At 43.7% G+C, this 18,075-nt stretch overlaps 1 protein-coding gene across 2 annotated transcripts in view; it reads right to left on the reverse strand.

The window, feature by feature from the left end:
- plb1 (phospholipase B1) overlaps positions 1-18,075 on the reverse strand; it is a 192,025-nt gene that overhangs the window by 158,412 nt on the left and 15,538 nt on the right. For both annotated transcript variants that reach the window (XM_069887716.1, XM_069887718.1), the window contains exons 4-12: positions 15,697-15,740; positions 13,196-13,295; positions 11,837-11,888; positions 9,687-9,767; positions 4,668-4,733; positions 3,686-3,777; positions 3,464-3,539; positions 2,444-2,548; positions 924-1,019 (exon numbers count right to left, since the gene is read on the reverse strand). In XM_069887716.1, coding sequence (XP_069743817.1) covers positions 924-1,019; positions 2,444-2,548; positions 3,464-3,539; positions 3,686-3,777; positions 4,668-4,733; positions 9,687-9,767; positions 11,837-11,888; positions 13,196-13,295; positions 15,697-15,740 — 712 coding nt within the window. The remainder of the gene's footprint in view (positions 1-923; positions 1,020-2,443; positions 2,549-3,463; positions 3,540-3,685; positions 3,778-4,667; positions 4,734-9,686; positions 9,768-11,836; positions 11,889-13,195; positions 13,296-15,696; positions 15,741-18,075) is intronic.

Here is an 18,075-nt window from a genome sequence, read left to right on the forward strand (position 1 = left end):
TTTAAGGAATTGCTGAGGCCAATTTTGGAGTATTGTTTTGGTCACCAAACACCAGGAAAGATATCAATAAGATTGAAAGTGTGCAGAAAAGATTTACTAGGATGTTGCTGGGACTTCAGGAGCTGAGTTACACCAATAATAGGTTAAACATGTTAGGACTTAATTCCCTGGACGTAGAAGAATGAAGGGAAATTAGACAGAGGTACTTAAATTATGAGAAGTATAGATGAAGTAAGTGCAAGCAGGCTTTTTCCAATGAGGCTGGGTAAGACAAGAATTGGAGGACATGGGTTAAGGGTGAAAGGTTAAATGTTTAAAGGGAACATTGGGGGAAACTTCTTCATGCAGAGAGTGGTGGGAGTGTGGAACAAGCTATCACCTGAATTGGTGAATGCGGACTCAATTTTGACATTTAAGAAAAATTTGAGTTGGAGGAGCATGGAGGGCAGTGGGCTGGGTCATTGGGATTAGGTCAGGTAGATGGGCTGAAGGGCCTGTAGCTGTGCTGTATTTTCTGTTTTTAAAGGATGTGCTGGCATTGGATGCAGATTCTCTGGGCTAGTTGCTGGCACAAGAGGGTGGTACTGTCGTCAGCAATGAAATAAATTAGTTATTTATTCTTGAGTTAAGAACACGAGGGGTGGTGGGAGTAACCTTATTGAAACATACAAGATTGTGAGGGAGCATAAACATGGTGGTGCCAAGACATTTCCCATTTTGGACAGAGGGGTGTGGTTGTAAGATTAGTTGGCCGTAATTTAAAACTGAGGCGTGCAGTAACTTATTTTCACAGAGAGGTGGGGAAGTTCTGGCATTCTCTGTCTCAGAGGGTGGTGAAGCTGGATCAGCTGGAAGCAAATATTTGAAGGATCAGGGAATTGAGCTAGGCAGCGCTGATTGCACAGCAGGTAAGTTCCACGCACCATGTTGTTCCAAAGACCCCTGGCTAAAAGGCTGCGGCTCCTGACGCTGAAACGGAGGCCATCCGGTGAAAGGTACCTGAGATCAGCTTTGCCATTCTGCAAGAAAAATTAAACACAGACAAATTTAAGTCAGCATGGACAATGCTACATGTAACAAACAAACAAACGTTTTGCAGTTTTGGACACATAACAACTGATTATGTAGAAACCAGTTCAGATTCTAGTCTGTAATCCGTTCTGGGTATCTTTCTTTGGCTTGGCTTCGCGGACGAAGATTTATGGAGGGGTATGTCCACGTCTGCTGCAGGCTTGTTGGTGACTGACAAGTCCGATGCGGGACAGGCAGGCACGGTTGCAGCGGTTGCAAGGGAAAATTGGTGGGTTGGGGTTGGGTGTTGGGTTTTTCCTCCTTTGCCTTTTGTCAGTGAGGTGGGCTCTGCGGTCTTCTTCAAAGGAGGTTGCTGCCCGCCGAACTGTGAGGCACCAAGATGCACGGTTGGAGGTGATATCAGCCCACTGGCTGATATCTACAATTCTATAAATAAACTACCTGAACTTCTCCAGTCTGTATTTACTCTCAGAACAGAACAGGTTGCTCGACATTCTGTGCAATCAATATTCACAACCTGTTCACATGCTCTGTGGCTGTATTATGTACAATCTGTGGTGCAGTCTTTCATAAGGCTTATGTCATAGCAGCTCCCTGCCATAGAGAGTCCTGCCACTGAGGACCAATGAATTCATGGAACGACCATCATCTTTGCCCCAAGTCACGCACATTCTCCTGACCACAGCTTGTGGCACTGTGCCTTCCTGACTTATTGACAATTATTGTTGGAGCCACGGCCAGCTACTGATATTTATTTCTGACAACATATTTTCACATTTTCATCTCTTTATCTATCTTTATGTCTGTTTGGCTGTCTCTCTCTCTCTCTCTCTCTCTCTCTCTCTCTCTCACTGCTTCTCTTGGTCTATCTGTCGGGTTGAGAGAAGGAAGTCCACTGAAGGACTTCAGAGGTAATTATTTTACTTGGAGTGGTGGGCACCTGGAATACATCGCCGGGGTGGTGGTGGAGGTTGGTACAATAGGGACATACACAAGACTTTTCGATAAGCACATGGATGTAAGAAAAATAGAGGCTTATGGGTATTAGGTAGGGAAAAACTAGATTGTTGTGAAGTAGGCCTACCTCTCTTGGTCTATCCATTGGATTGGTGGGAGTCGCAGGTCTCATGAGAAAAGGAGGGTGTTGGGTACCTGGAATATATTGCCGGGGATGGTGGTGGAAACATGCATGTAAGACAATATAAAGGGTCTGTGGTAGGGAAGGGTTAGATGATTGTGGAGAATGTTCATATAGATTGGCAGAACATCAGTATGGTGAAGGGCCCTGTAACGTTTTGTGTTCTAATCTTCCATGCTCTATGTTTCAAGGTTCTCCCTTACGATCTCTGCTCTCCATGTACCCCGCCTGCCTCTCCGTGCACACTGGAACCAATTGAATTGATAAACTTACTGCAGTGAGTGGGAACTCCAGGTTTCCGAGGAAGGGTTGCAGAACCACTGTGTAATCCTTACGCTTTTCATAGATTCCAGAATACACCAGTTCCTGAAGGGCATTCTGCAACAACAACCACAGCAACGTCTTATTAATTGCTCGATAAAACAGAAACCCCGCTTGCCTTTTCTTCTGTCACCTTGTAGGGCAGTTCCATATGCCTCATTTCTATCAGTCTAAGGCAGTGGTTTTCAAACCTTTTCTTTCCACTCACATCCCACCTTAAGTAATCCCTATGCCATTGGGACTCTGTGATTAGTAAGGGGTTACTTAAGATGGTCTGTGAGTGGGAAGGGAAGGTTGAGAACCACTGCTCTAGAGCCAATTGTTACTGAAATATTTTGCTTGAGAAAAATGGTCGTTGGCCCATTTCCTTTGGAGTTATGAAACTGTACACATAATGAGTCATTTAGGGATGATTAAAACAGTGGTTTTCAAACTTTTTTCCCCACTTGCATACCACCTTAAGCAATCCCTTACTAATCACAGAGCACCGATAACATAGGGAATATTTACGGTGGTATGTGAGTGGAGAGAAAAAGTTTGAAAACCACTCATCTTAGAGAAGACTGGGCATTGGAACCACACACACAATCGTAGAACCACTTACCCAAAGCCACAAAGACAGAAGTACAACCCAGTCACACAAAGATGCGTGCACAAAGTCAGAAGTACACAAGGCAACTACAACACCAAATTCAGGGGTGCGATGGAGAACTTCACCTACACCTCATGCACAAACATACATGTCACTCATTTTAAGTTGTTCGCCCAGGCAGGGAAATACTCTCCCAAAATAGTTACCCAACCAAAATATGGATGCAATTTATTAGTACAGGGTCTTCATATTCTGTGTGTACAGATCAAACTCACCTGCCATTCAAGTGTCTATAATTGCCTTGTCAATTCATTATTTCGTAAATACTATTTCTTGCAGAATTTACTGATGGCGATTAAAGAAATGGCAGTGTTACCTACCCTGTAGATTCTGCTAATGTTGTGCACTGATAACTCTCCTGAGTTGTGGAGTTTGACCAGGCACTCACAAATATTCCTGGGATTCAAAAAAAGATCATAAACATGTCTTTGCAGATTATAAAAATCACAAAATATCCCTGTGGGATAGACAGATTAGAAACACGTTTTCATTCTATAATTGATAGCTCGAGTAGAACCATACATCCTCACTGAAGGTTTTACCTTGGTTCATGTGTAAGGAGACCTGGGTCATGACACTGGAGGACGCTGTCAATGTTCTGCATCTCCACAACATTTACGAAGGCTCGTGGCACCTGCAGAGGGAAATCAAGAATTGGTTCGCGTAAGGGGTGATGCAGAGAAATGACAGGCAATGGATAAGTGTCATGCGCTGCAGGATGGGGGTCCAGGCTAGAGGGTTCAATGGCTTACTTGTATTTGTGCATTCTTGTTACAGAGCACAGGTTGGGAGGTGGGACCTTTTCTTCGCCCATGTTCCTTGGTCAACTTCCAACCTCACAGAGGCTATGTTAAAGTAGAACAAATGTGAAACAAGAGGGCCGGGGATTTTTTTATTAAGATGAACGAGAGGGAACCTTGGGTAGAAAATATCATGGGTTTTCCAACCTCTCTGATAGTCGAAACTTCCCTTCCCCTTCTTGTCCCTTACCTTTACACTGCGGAAACTATAAAGCAATGTGTGGTGAGTTGAGGAATCTTATTTTACTCAATGAATCTTGGGAGTTTGGAACACAATGTTTGAAAAAACAAAGTGGGGGGGCAGAAATCTTCACCACACTTAAGAAGTATCTCAATTCCATTGAGGATAGAAGGTAAATGATTGATCATGAAGAATGTTTGTATTAACCCTGTGAGTGCTGCTACATGAATAATTCTGACACAAAGTCCACAGCCTGCACAACAGGCTTTAATTAGCTTAAGCTTGCACACACCAGGTCTCAGTACACTTCTGGCTCCAGGTGTCTGACTGCTCCCAAAGGGGCTGGCTCGAGTCTTTCTACAGGCTGGTGATTGACAGCAGGAAGCTGGAGCCAGTCTCCCAGGTGGCCTACCCTCAGGTACAGCGGTTTCCCCCTGCAATAGGCCGGTAGGCATGCGGCCAGTGTAGTGGTTCTATCACCACAAACCCGTAGTTACATTTGCAGGAATGCTCATCAAAGTGAAAAGCTATAATCACGCTTACCTCTTGATATAATATATCCAGAGCCTCTTTAATTCTGAATACAACATTTTCCGGTGAGTAATATTCCTGAAAGAAACAGAAGACTTAAAACATATTGCAGAGCACCCCTTCCCAATGTATAATTTTACTGCTCAATTCTGTTGGGTGTTTCTGCAATTGATTGGTTACTGTAGCAGTTATCACAGAACCAGCCACCCAGGTTCAACTCCAACTCTGTCTATAAGGTGTTTGTACGCTCTCCCCTTATCTTCATGGGTTTCCTCTGGGCCCTTCGATTTCCGCCCACCTTCCAAAGACTTACAGGGTGAGTGGGCTAATTGGTCACATGGGTGTATTTGAACGGTGTGGGCACATAGGCTGCAAAGGCCTATCTCTAAATCAATGGTCCTTAACCTTTTTCTTTCCACTCACATACCACTTTACATATTCCCTATGCCATCGGAGCTCTGTGATCAGTAAGGGTTTGCTTAAGGTGGTACATGGGTGGAAATAAATAGTTTGAAAACCACTGTTTTAATTGTCCCTCATTGACTCGTTATGTGTGTGGTTTCAGAACTCCAAAGGAAATGGGCCAATAACTATTTTTCTCAAGCAAAATATTTCAGTCACAATTGGGTCTAGAGCAGTGATTCTCAACCTTCCCCTCCCACCCACGTACCATCTTAAGCAATCCCTTACTAATCACAGAGCAACAATGACATCAGGATTACTTAAAGTGGTATGTGAGTGGGAAGAAAAAGGTTGAGAACCATAGCTCTAAATTAAAGTTAAATGAAATTTGAATGATTTTACTGAAACATTAGGCCCTTTCAGGTGGACCCTCCACCTTGAGGGCGGCTGCAGGAGTGGATCTAAACTTGCGGACTCACCTTTCAGGTGGCAGCCCTAAAAGGCTGCTGCAGCATTGCCTGGTCCAACTGAAAGGACCTATTCATATCTCGAGGAGCCTTGTAGCACCTCTGGATCTGATGGGGGGGGGGGGTGGTGGCGACTAGTGCCGCAGCGCCACGCGTCATAAATATGCGGCATAGCAATGGCCATCTTCCATAACCAAAATCTCCCATGCAGGTGGAACTGCTGTGTTTCCCACAACAGTTCCAGCTGCATGGGGGATTATGGGTAGGGAAGACCGCCATTGCTCTGCCACGTTTTGAGCCACAGAGAGTGGCCCTGGTGAGGAGCAGCCAGCTGGGCTGTGACAGCCCACACAAGCCACTGTTAAGTAGCAGGGCAGGGGTATGTCAGGTAGCGGGGCAGGGTTGGTGCTGTCAGGCAGCGGTGAAATGGGTCGCCAGCTGATGGAATAATTAGTCCACCTCCAGGCTTCTGCTGCATTCAGGTGAGTATGTCTTTAGCTGCAATGTGGGAGATTATGCGGCTTTACACTGGGGGGGGGGTTCTGGGGGGGTTTTCAGGCCACCTGAAAGGGCCTATTGACTCCGTTTCTCTTTCAACAGATGCTGCCTGACCTAAGTATTAAGAGCGCTCTTGCAGTCGTCTGAAATAAACTATAACCTAAGAATATTCTCAAATTCTCAAACCTCTTTGAGATCCAAAAGATAGGGGTTGATCATTTAAGGATTATTTTACCTGTGTCATTGGCCAAGTGAATTAACTCCACGTGATTCTTGAAAAAGATGGGAGACTTTCTTGCTGAGTGCAAGTGTTCTTCAGGCAAAGCTCTTTAAACATAAATCCTAGCCCTGTGTTGTTCAGGTTTACTTTGGTTGAAATGGGGGATTGAACTAATTTCATGTTTCAATAATTTAACTTTAAAATTAGTTGGAGGTGGACAAACAGGAATTCAAACTTGGTATGGTCACAAACATAAGATTTTAAACTGATTTATAAATTTTAAAATGCAAATCTCCTTATCTATTAGTTTTTAATTATTTCTTGGCAATGATTCTATTGGATTTTATATGAAATTTAATTTAAAAAAAATTAAATTTAGACATACTGCACAGAAACAGGTCTTTCCAACCCACAAGCCCAAGCAGCCCAAATATCTCAATGAATCCACAACCCCATGAATATTTGAAAGGGTGGGAGGAAATTGGAGCACTCGGGGGAAACCCACGCAGACACAGGGAGAATGTACAAACTTCTTGCGGTCAGCGCGGGATTCGAACCTGAGTCACTGGAGCTGTAAAGCATTCTGCTAACTGCTATTCTGGCCGTGATGCCACTCATATTTCATAATTGTTTTTAATGTGAGGTCAAGGTAGAGGAGAGGAAGTTTGTTTCCACTGATAGTGAGACTAGAACTCGAGGACATTTCTCAAGATTCAGGGGAATAGATTTAGGATACAGATGAGGAGGAACAGAGAATAGTGGAATTCTCTGCTGAAGGAAGCCACAAAGGCTGCCACGCTAAAGATATTTAAGATGCAGTTAGATGGATTTTTGTATCGTAAGGGAATGATGGGTTTTGGGGAAAATATCTTCAAGGATCTGTCCTGGAACCTCCATGTCAATGCAATCACAAAGAAGGCTCACCAGTGGCTATACATTGTGAGGTATCTGGGGTGGTTCGGTACGTCACCAAAGACTCTCGTAAACTTCTACAGGTGTACTGTGGAGAGCTGGTTGCATCACTGCCTGGGTATGGAGGCATCAACTCTCAGGTCAAGAATAAAATCCAGAGGGTTGTTAACTCATCCTGCGACATCACAGGCACCAGACTTCACTCCATTGAGGACATCTACATGAAGAGGTGTCTTTAAAAAAAAAGCAGCCTCTATCCTCAAAGACCCCCCCACCACCCAGGCCATGCCCTCGTCACTCTGCTACCATTGGAAAAAAGGTACAGGAGCCTAAAGACGAGCACTCAGCGGCACAAGGGCAGCTTCTTCCCCGCTGCCGTCAGATGCCTGAATGTTCAATGAACCAAAGACACCGCCTTACTTTTTGTGCCCTATTATTTTAATTTTATTATAGTAATATCATAAGATGGTATGAATGTTTGCCCTGTGACGCTGCCGCAAAACACCAAATTTCATGACTTGTTCATGGCAATAAATTCTGATTCTGATTCTGAAGATGGACCTGCGTCCACGGCGAGATCAGCCATGAATTAATTGAATGGCAAAGGAGACTTGATGGACCCGATGGCCAACTCCTCCTCCTATTTCTTATGGCCCCAGCTCCAATGTATATTAATGGTGACTGTGTGGAAAGGGTCATGACTTTTAAGTTTCTGGGAACGTATTTGGCCGAGGATCTTTCTTGGTCTATGAATACCACCGGTATAGTCAAGAAATCACATCAACATCTCCATTTCTTGAGAATTCTTTGGAAAATCAATCTGCAGGAGAAGTTAATGGTGTCCTTTTATTGCTGCTCTATTGAAAGCGTGCTTTGTGGTTTGCCCTCTGTACAGCAGCAGATAAGAGGGATCTGTGCAGTGCAGCTCAGAAGATCATTGGGTCCTCCTTGTCCCATTTGGAGGATTTATTTTGATCTTACTGTATCAGGAAGGCAGTCAATATCCTTAAGGACCCTACTCACCCGGGCTATCATCTGACTTACTGTCCTCGCGTAGACGATACAGGTCCATTAAATCACGGATGAACAAACCCAAGAACAGTTTCTATCCCAGAGCGATTTGAGAATTAAACTCTGCCAATTAGAGTATTTTTGTATTGTTTTAATGCTTCTGGGGTATTTTTCTTGTTTTAATATGCTCTTGTATGTTGTATTTGTGAGTACCACGGGTTGCGTTTTTAATTTCATTGTGTTTTTTTATGCAATGATAATAAAGTACTTACTTCTTATGTTTCAGTTCCATCAGGGTTAATTCTATCTTATGTTTTCTTAAGTGAAACCCTTCCTAACCCCTTCTGCAAATGTATGTACATTCCACAGATGTTAATGAGGACAAAAAGGGGACAAAAGGTAGCTCCAGCAAGATAACATTAAGGATAACACCAAGACTACTTATAGTTAAATAAAAGAAGCAGAGGATGTAGGAGAGAACCACCAGAGAGAGGAACCTTGGTCAATGAGTCTTCTGCCCAGAGTAGGGGAATTGGTAACCAGAGGACATCAGTTTAAGGTGAGGAGGGGAGAGATTTAATTGAAATCTGAGGGTGTATGGAATGGGCTGTCGGAGGAGGTGTCTGAGACAGGTACTATTGCCCTGTTTAAGAAAAACTTGGACAGACACATGGATAAGATGGGATTAGACTTTAGAGGGATATGGGCCAAACACAGGCAGGTGGGACTAGTGCAGGTGGGACATTTTGGTTGGTGTGGGCATACTTGACCATTAATTATATAATTAACATTCCTTTATTCTGCATCGTGCAGAATAACTCATTCACGCAAGTCAACGGACAAGCAACCTTGTACTTGATAGTATCTGAGCTCTTATGCAACCTGATGCTAAGTCTATTTCTTATTTGAACAGTTCAATTTGTTTCTCCCAATCTGGTGATTCCATAGAATTTGTTGCCACAGGCATTTGTAGAGGCCAAGTCGTTGGGTGTATTTAAGGCAGAGATGGATAGGGTTCTTGATTCACCAGGCCATTAAAGGATCTGGGGGTGAAAGCCAGGCGGTGGGTAGAGTCGGAAAATGGATCAGCTCACGATTAAATGGTGGGGCAGACTCAATGGGCTGAATGACCTATTTCTGCTCCTATATTTTATGGTAAAATTAGCCTTGCCATAATGCAGGAATGTATCAACTCTTTTAAATTGTTTCTTTCTTTCCCAAATTCTAAACATTCAAAGTAGATAAAGTTCCATTACTGTTATATTATTGGCTCAATCTGGCACAAGCACCCTTAACCAGAATGATGTGCCTCCTGTTGGTTCCAGAACAAAATTGCTCCAGTTTGTATTGACAGCGTTGGAACATAGATCATTACAGCACAGTACAGGCCCTTCGGCCCTCAATATTGTGCCGACCTATATATTCCTACCAAAAATAAAGTACCAAACACTTCCTACCTCATAACCCTCTATTTTTCTTTCATCCATGTTCTCTCCTTAAGAAGAGTATATAGCACGTTACCTTATTTGTGCAGTAGGCACAGAGATCAGCCACGCCAATATAAACAGTAATCAGCTTCCAATCACGCTGAAAGTCAATATGCTGGAAAAGAAACAGGCTCTGGTTACTGCTGTGAAACATGAAGGTCTGCAGGCAGCGTAACTGCAGCGTAAACAGAGACACTGGAGGAACTCAGACGGCCTTGAAACGTCAAGATGTATGACCGATGTTTCAGGCCTGAGTCTTTCTTCAAGTTGAGAAGTTAAGAAGTTCTTCTTCTCTTTCACAATGAGGAGTTTCACTGATGACACGCACAATTGGAAACAACAATCTTGGATCGTCCTCATGACCGTGGAAGAAAAAGCATTGGGAGTGAAGAGGTAAAGAAAATTAAGAATCAAGGACCACTAATGCTGCAACATCCCAACGTCTCTGCTAACTGTGTGAAAGGAATTTTTGAGCAAAGGCCTGGTCTAATCAACCATCTTCATCCACATCACAATTCCAAAGACCAGATAATGTGGCTTACTTGAGAATGACTAATGAACCCTGTATCTCTATTTGTAAAGTCTAGGATCTTGACTTTTTCCTTAACCCTTTCCTCAATGTACCAAGCAACTCTAGCGTAGTGGTCAATGCAACGCCGTTACAGTGTCAACTACCCGGATTCTCCCTGTGACCTGTGTGGATGTTCTCCGGGTGCTCCGATTTCCTCCCACCCTCCAAACGCACTGGGTTGGTAGGACAATTGGGCTGCCCAGTCTCCGTATGCTCATTTCAGCAACTTCCTTACAACTCATTGCACCTCCAAGCTTTGCCTCATTTGCAAATTCAGACACGGCTATTTCTACACATGTTTGAATTATTAATAAACGTATAAAGGTGGTTCTAGAACCATAGCCCACCATACCTCTCCCATCCATGTTCCTGTCCAAATTCTCCAGTAATATTAAAATAGAGCCTGCATTCACCACTTCAGCTGGCAGATCATTTCACACCCCCACCCCTCTCTGTGTGAAGAAGTTCCCCCTCATGTTCCCCTTAACCTTTTCCCCTTGCACTCTTAACTCATGTCCTCTGGTTTGTATTTCACCTTCCCTCAGTGGAAAAAAAGCCTATCTACCTTTTCTCTCTCTACCCCCCTCATAATTTTAAATACCAAATCTCCCCTCATTCTTCTAAGCTTCAGGGAATAAAGCCCTAACTATTCCCTGTAACTCAGTTCCTGCAACATCCCAGTAATCTTCTCTGCACTCTTTCTATCTGATTGATATCTTTCCTGTAGTTAGGTGACCTGTACTACTGAGAAACTCCACGGTACACCCTTCCTTGTTCAATAAATAACCTTCCACTCTCTGTTTCTCGCCATTTCCCTGTCAATTAGCCCTCTCTATCCATAGAACCTTAGAGAATTTATGTGTTAAATATGTCACAAATATATTCAACTCTTTCGCTGCCAAATCTGCCTACATTTTGCTCATACCTTGCTCAAGCCCGAAATGTTGATTATGTATCTTTATCTTTGCCATATACAGTATGACCTGCTGAGTTTCTCCACCATTGTGTTTTACTTCATTCACTGTGTCCTGCAGACTTTTGTGATTCACTGCAAATGTATTAAATGTTGTTGGGGATTTGCAGTCAGTAATTCATTTTTTCCCCCATCTGGATGTTATGGTTCAGGGACAATTGACACCCTCTTGTTTCCCACTGGCCCACACATTCAAGAGGACCTGCAGGCTCTGGGGTCATGCCAAAGTTGGTCGAGGAGAAATCCGTTTGAGCTCTGGCCCCCACATCACAAAGAAAGCTAAATCTTCACTGCAGATCCAAGAGGCCATAAAATTAAAAAGTTCTAGACCCCAAGGTTCTAAAGGTAAACAGATTTGGGAGTCCTTATTAAAAACAAATCTCAATGTTCATGTCTCATTCCAGCAGAAACAAATTCATCAAGGTATGGGCTTGCTAAGGGAGGGTTCAAGACTGAAACTTTGGTTATGTATCTTTATCTTTGCTATATAAAGTACACTGTTTGACCTCATGAGTTTCTCCACCATTGTGTTTTTACAACCACCACCATAATCCAGTTTGCAAGCCCTGGTCATTGGTTATCAAGCTGTAACTTCAACTGAACAATGAATTTCCATTAACCAACAGAATCAAATACTCACCGATTTATTTTTTAAACTCTTCACCAGTTTTAGAGCCTGCCCCGGCAAATCCCTGAAAAAAACAGATTATATGACTATTGGTGAATTCATGTTATAGAAGACAAGCACATGCTTACACATTACAACACAAGGGGAGGCTTTTCAACCTATCAGGTCCATTCCAGCTCCTCGCAGAGCCATTTCCCTCTCGCTTTATTTCCTTGCAACTTATTCACTTCAAAATCCCCTCAACTCTAGGGCTCCTTTCATACCTTAATGAAGGGCTCAAGCCTGAAACTTTGGTTAGGTATCTCTATCTTTGCTATATACAGTAAGCTGTTTGACCAGCATTGTGTTTTCACTGGGGCATCTGTACCAGAGGACATCTGTACATAGTGAAGGGGAGACATCAGGGGTAAGATTTTTTTTTAAAGCGCAGAGTGTTATGGGTGCCTGGAATGTCTTGCCAGGGATGGTGGTGGAGGCTGGAATATTAGGGACATTTAAGAGACTTTTAGACAGGCACATGGATGGGAGAAAAATAGAGGGTAGAAAGAGTTGAGTTTTTTTTGTAGGAATATATGTTGGCACAACATCAAAGGCTGAAGGGCCTGTACTGTGCTGTAGTGTTCTATATTCTACAGTATATTCTAGTTTGATTCTTTTTGTAACTTATTTACACTCAGGAATAAATTTTACCACTGTCAATTAGCCTACAAGTACACTAATTAATGCATCACAGAACCCTGCAACACAGAAACAGGCCCTTCAGTCCATCTGGTCCATGCAGAAATATTTTTCTTTCCAGTCCCATTGGCCTGCATCCAAACCATCACCCTCCATACCCCTCCCATCCAGGTACCTGTCCAAATTCTTCTTAAATGTCAAAATTGAGCCCACGTTCATCACTTCCACTGGCGGCTCGTTCCCATCTCTAATTGAAGAAGTTCCCCCCCCGATACACCCTTTAAACATTTCACCTTTCACCATTAACCCATGGCCTCTAGTTCTTGTCTCACCCAACCTCAGTGCTCACATGGACTCCATCTATCAATATGTCTTTAGGATAGACAGGATGGCCTGAATGTTCTCGTTCAGTGCTGCAGATATTCCATGATTGTAGAATTTCTCCTGTACCCCACTCAGTTGCCCATCAACTCCCCTGTGGCTATTTTGCCCCTTTCCATTTTCCTTTACACTCAGACAGAAGAGGAACGCTGCTGCAAAGGCTCTTGCCAGGTTTGGTATTCATGGCACTTAGCTTAGCTTGAATCTCGCAACTTCATGGCTTTTTGAAAGTGAGAGAAATTGAGTAATCACTTGCTCATACACATGCACAAGCCAACAAAGGCACGCCATTCCCAAACAGAGTTAACATACTCAGCTTTTCCATTCAGGGCAGACTGGTCCAACGAGCTGTCGAAGTTTCTGCTGCCTGGAGAGTATCCAACAAGGTCAGGATTAAATGATTTTAAAATATCTGTGGATCAGAAACAGGGTCAGGAATATTATCCGTTGCAACATTTCTCAGATATGGTCATTCAAACAAGATTGCTTGTTTTGGAGTGTTCCCACAAGCCCCAGGGAGCTGAGTTGGATGATGCAGGACTCCTGGCATTAAGGCGTAATTCTGTTTGGTGCCTCAGACACTGGTGGATTTTTTTTACAATTTTTATAATTTTTAGACATACAGCACGGTAACAGGCATTTCAGCCCATGAGTCCGTGCTGCCCAATTTACACCCAATTAACCTACACCCTCAGTATGTTTCGAATGGTGGGAGGAAACCAGAGCCCCCGGGGAAAACCTTACAGACAGCGCGGGATTCGAACTCAGGTGCTGTTAAGGCGTTCACCTGATCTTCCAGGGTTACTGATTGCACTGACAGTGATGTGGTATGTCCTCTCTCCAGTAGACAGGCCCACAGGAATAGATAGCAAATTGCAGCTTTGGTTTGTTCTACAGGGTGTGCACCTCAGCAGTTCCGAGCTCCTGGTGTATCTGTGGTTCACAGGAATCACCTTCACAGCACCTGGAATGCCAGGACAATTGTCCATATTTGACACCACTAGAACCATGGCAACACTGAGTTCCTGGGATATCTGCCCATCTCTGGCACCACGGCAACACTGGGTGCCTGGGATGCTTGCCTGCATCGGGCATCACAGTGACGCCACATCATCACTGAGCTCACATGATACCTGTGTGCATATGGTACCCAGTCACGTTCTCGGCTTCTGTAGAACGTGTGCACCTCTGTTGCCAGGGCAACACGAAGTTCCTGAGGCTCTGACGTTATTGGGTACCTTGGCACCTCTAATCTCAAGGACCCCACCACCCAGGGCATGCTCTCTTCACAATGCTACCATCAATAAGGAGGTACAAGAGCCTGGAGACGAACACCCAGTGGCACAGCTTCTTCCACTCCGCCATCAGATTCCTGAATGAACCACAGACACTATCTCACTTTGTTCTCGTCTTTTTGCACTGATTTATTTACTTTTAAAATGTAGCACATGTCAATATTTGCACCTGTAATGTCGCAAAACAATGAATTTTGTGACATGTTCATGACAATAAATTCTGATTAGGATTCTGATTCAGATATAAACTGAAACTGAACTTAAAAACTCCAGGGGACCTCTGACAATGCAAAAAGTGGACACTAAATTTTAATAAATAGGCCAATAAACAAGTGCTTTTCTAAGATAGACAATTATCGAGGATCCCTACCACTGGGGAATAGCTTCTTCCCACAGGCTGTGAGATTGATGAACTGTTACTTTAGCTCTTGCATTAAATGAAACAAATAAATTATTCTGAAATATTGCTACATATTTATTTTATATTATATTTCTATGTATGTATGTGATTATCATGTGCTGTGCATTGTGTGCGTACACGAGTGCACAGTGATCCGGAGAAACGCAGTTTCATCTGGTTGTATATGTACAGATGATGATAAGCCTGAATGACAGAGTGTTGGGTTGTGTACACAAGAGGGGCTTGTAAAAATATTTAAAAGGCTTAAAAGGTTCGCCTTTACACATGGAGGCAACCTCTGTGTGAGGGAAAAGCAGATGAAGTTGGTCAGTGGCTGTGCAGTGAACCTACCCTTCCATCAAAGCAGAATATTGGGTAGTTGATGTAGTGTGCCTTCAGAGCCCAGGCACACACAACCATCGAAGCAGAGCAAGAATACTGGTCAAACAGGTTGGTGATCAAGGACAGGACTCACTGCTCTTTGACGAGTGACACATCTGCTCCACTGGAATCCTCAGGAGGCCATCTGGCCCATCAAGTGGATACTGGTTATCTGGAGCATTCCTTTGGTCCCTGGTAACCAAGTCTCTCACATTCCCATAAATCCCCCACCAGCACTGATTCTGCCACTCACCTGCACACTGGGGCCAAATAGTGCACCATCTGTGGCATTGAGTGGAAACTGACTGGCTAGCACGTGAAACAAAGTTACCTGGTGCTCGTGACAAGAATCTGTTTCAAATCTTTACCTCCCAACCTGCATGCCTTTGAGATGTGAGAGGGATGCTGAGGATGCAGAGGGTGGGGGTGGGGGTCAAACCCATAGGGTTGAACTTATGTAGAGAACACCAAAGGTCAGGTTGGAGCCCGGCTAGTTGTGCTGGAAGGCAGCAGCACTTCCTGGTCCACTACTGAGCTGTTCACCGTTGCAAAGGAGAACTTGGTTCCACGTGAAGCGTGGTTCTTCTTCAGCTCTGGGCCGGTGTATCACTTCCCCAACCCTCGACCCAGCCGCAGGCCAATCTCTCTATCAAGCCCAGAAAGTAAAGTGGATCCTACACTCAGTCCTGCTTAACTGAGTGAAAATATGTGTGCTGTTAATTCTTGCTGGCACGTACCTGGAAAGGAACTTTGCGTCGTGGGATTTGGATCCTTGCTGATGCTTCAGTTAAGAAAAAAAAACAAAGAAGAGGATTATGTTTACTATCTTGGTATCAACCAAACAACCAACCAATGCTGGCTCTTAGAAATAGCTTCTCTGGGAAACTAGTTTCTTCCCACAGGCTGTAAAATTGAAGTTTCCTGTAAGTGTGTAAATCATCCCAAAATATTTATATACATTTATTTAAAATTATATCTTCATGTTTATACAGTATGTGTTTTGTGACAGAATGTAGTTATGGTTCTGGGAGATAGATTGGGGCAGATATTGTTAGTAAAGGTCACACACAAGCACTTTAAAACTGATCTTATTTAAAACACTGGAGCTCTGTTAATGCTAGACATGTCAGGGCCTCAGAGTCTTTGCAAAAGTTTTGGAGAGTGCCCAAGAAACTTCACTAATGGACTGATGTTTACAAATAGGCAACAGATGAAAGAGGAGCCGCATATTGTGTGGAAGGGAACTTACTATTCTAAGAGGGCCATGTGGCTTTGCAAGCAGAGAGAGTAAAACAGGCTTTCTGTGTGTGTGTGTGTGTGTGTGTGTGTGTGTGTGTGTGTGTGTGTGTGTGTGTGTGTGTGTGAGAGAGAGAGAGAGTGAGAGAAAGAGAGACACACACACACAGAGATCACTTCTACAGTGTTACAGGCAGCAACAATAGCTGGGACTGGAACAGGACAAGCTGACAAGCTTGTGGAAAACCCCATTTGGAAGGCAGGTTGTGAGTTCTTAGTTCAGCCTGGTCAAAGCCCTTGTGCTTCATGCAAGAGGAGAGGACTGGCTGTCTAATATTTCACTTGGAATAAGGGAAACAAAAAGGAAGTCTGTGGTGACCTAAAAGAAAGAGGTTATCATCTGGAGAACCTTGAGGGGGAAAGTTTCGTCAGCATGACACTGAAGTGGCTGATGGAAGTAAATCAGTTGTGGATGTCCTGGAACAACAAATTTCTCTCAGAAAACAGACAAGAACCTTCCTGAGCAGTAACCATTTACCTTTCAAACACCAAATCCTGGTGAACTTTATACATGTTAAATTCTGTGCACAGTATAAGAATTGCCTGCAACCAGTGAACTTGGAGGATTGAGAAGTGAGATTGGACCGTGAAACAAAGAACTTTTCTGAACTTACACACACATTACATACACGTGCGCTTAGAATTGGAAGGGGGTTAAGTTAGGTTAGTTAGGTCAATAGTGATAAGTTAAAGTGTGATTCTGTTTTCACGTTTAAAGATAATTAAAAGCAACTTTTGTTTAAGTTACCATTGTCATGGCAACGTTGTCTGTTGCTGCTGGGTTTGGGGGTTGTCTGGGCTCGTAGCAGTTTATTAAGTGCGAAGAGGCATGAAAGACTGATGCTGTGATTGTAGTAAAAATACAGAAATGCTGGAGGAACTCAGCAGGTCTCACAGCATCTCTAGGAGGTAAAAATATTTTACCCTTCTCCCACCCTGAAGAAGGGCTCAGGCCCAAAATGTCGGTAATAGATCTTTACCTCTTATGGATGCTGCAAGACCAGCTGAGTTCCTCCAGCGTTTCTGTGTTTTTATTATGTGATGTGCATTGTGTGCGTATGTGTGTACACCACGGTCTGGAGGGACGCTGTTTCTTCTGGTTGTATATGTAAAGTCAGATGATAATAAACTTGAACTTGACAAACTTGAATGAACTAGCCTTTCACCGAGATTGGAACAGAACTCTATGGAGTGGCATGAAACACGAAGTCTGCAGACACTGTGATTGCAGAAGGAACAATAGTTTTGGCGACAGTTAAGAGGTTTTGCAGAAGAGTATCCCAGATGGTCTGTTGCCTCCCTGGTGCCAGGTTCTGTGATATCTCAGATTGAATTCACGGCATTCTCAGGGGGGAGAGTGAGCAGCTAGATGTTGTGGTCTACGTAGGGACCAATGACATGGGTAGCAAACGTGAAGGAAGTCCTGTAAGGAGAGTTCAAGGAGTTTGGCATTAGGTTGAAGGACAGGACCTCCAGGGTAGTGATCTCCATTTTGCTATCTGGGCCACAAGCTCGTGAGGTTAGAAATAGGAGGATAATGTCGCTTAACATGTGGCTAAAGGCATGATGCAGGAGGGAGGGCTTCTGGTTTCTGGATCATTGGGCTCTCTTCCAAGGAAGGTGGGACCTGTTTCAATGGGATGTTTTGCATCCGAACTGGAAGGAGACAAATATCCTTGCAGGAAGGTTTGCTCATGCTGCTCCAGTGGATTTAAATTAGATTTGCAGGGGGAGGGGAACCAGAGTGCCAAAGCAGATAGAGGAGTGGAGGAGGGAAAAGACTATGTTAAAATTGCAGGCACTGTTTCAAGTCAAAGGGT

This window comes from Narcine bancroftii, chromosome 6, assembly GCF_036971445.1.
Source record: "Narcine bancroftii isolate sNarBan1 chromosome 6, sNarBan1.hap1, whole genome shotgun sequence".
Taxonomy (NCBI): Eukaryota; Metazoa; Chordata; class Chondrichthyes; order Torpediniformes; family Narcinidae; genus Narcine; species Narcine bancroftii.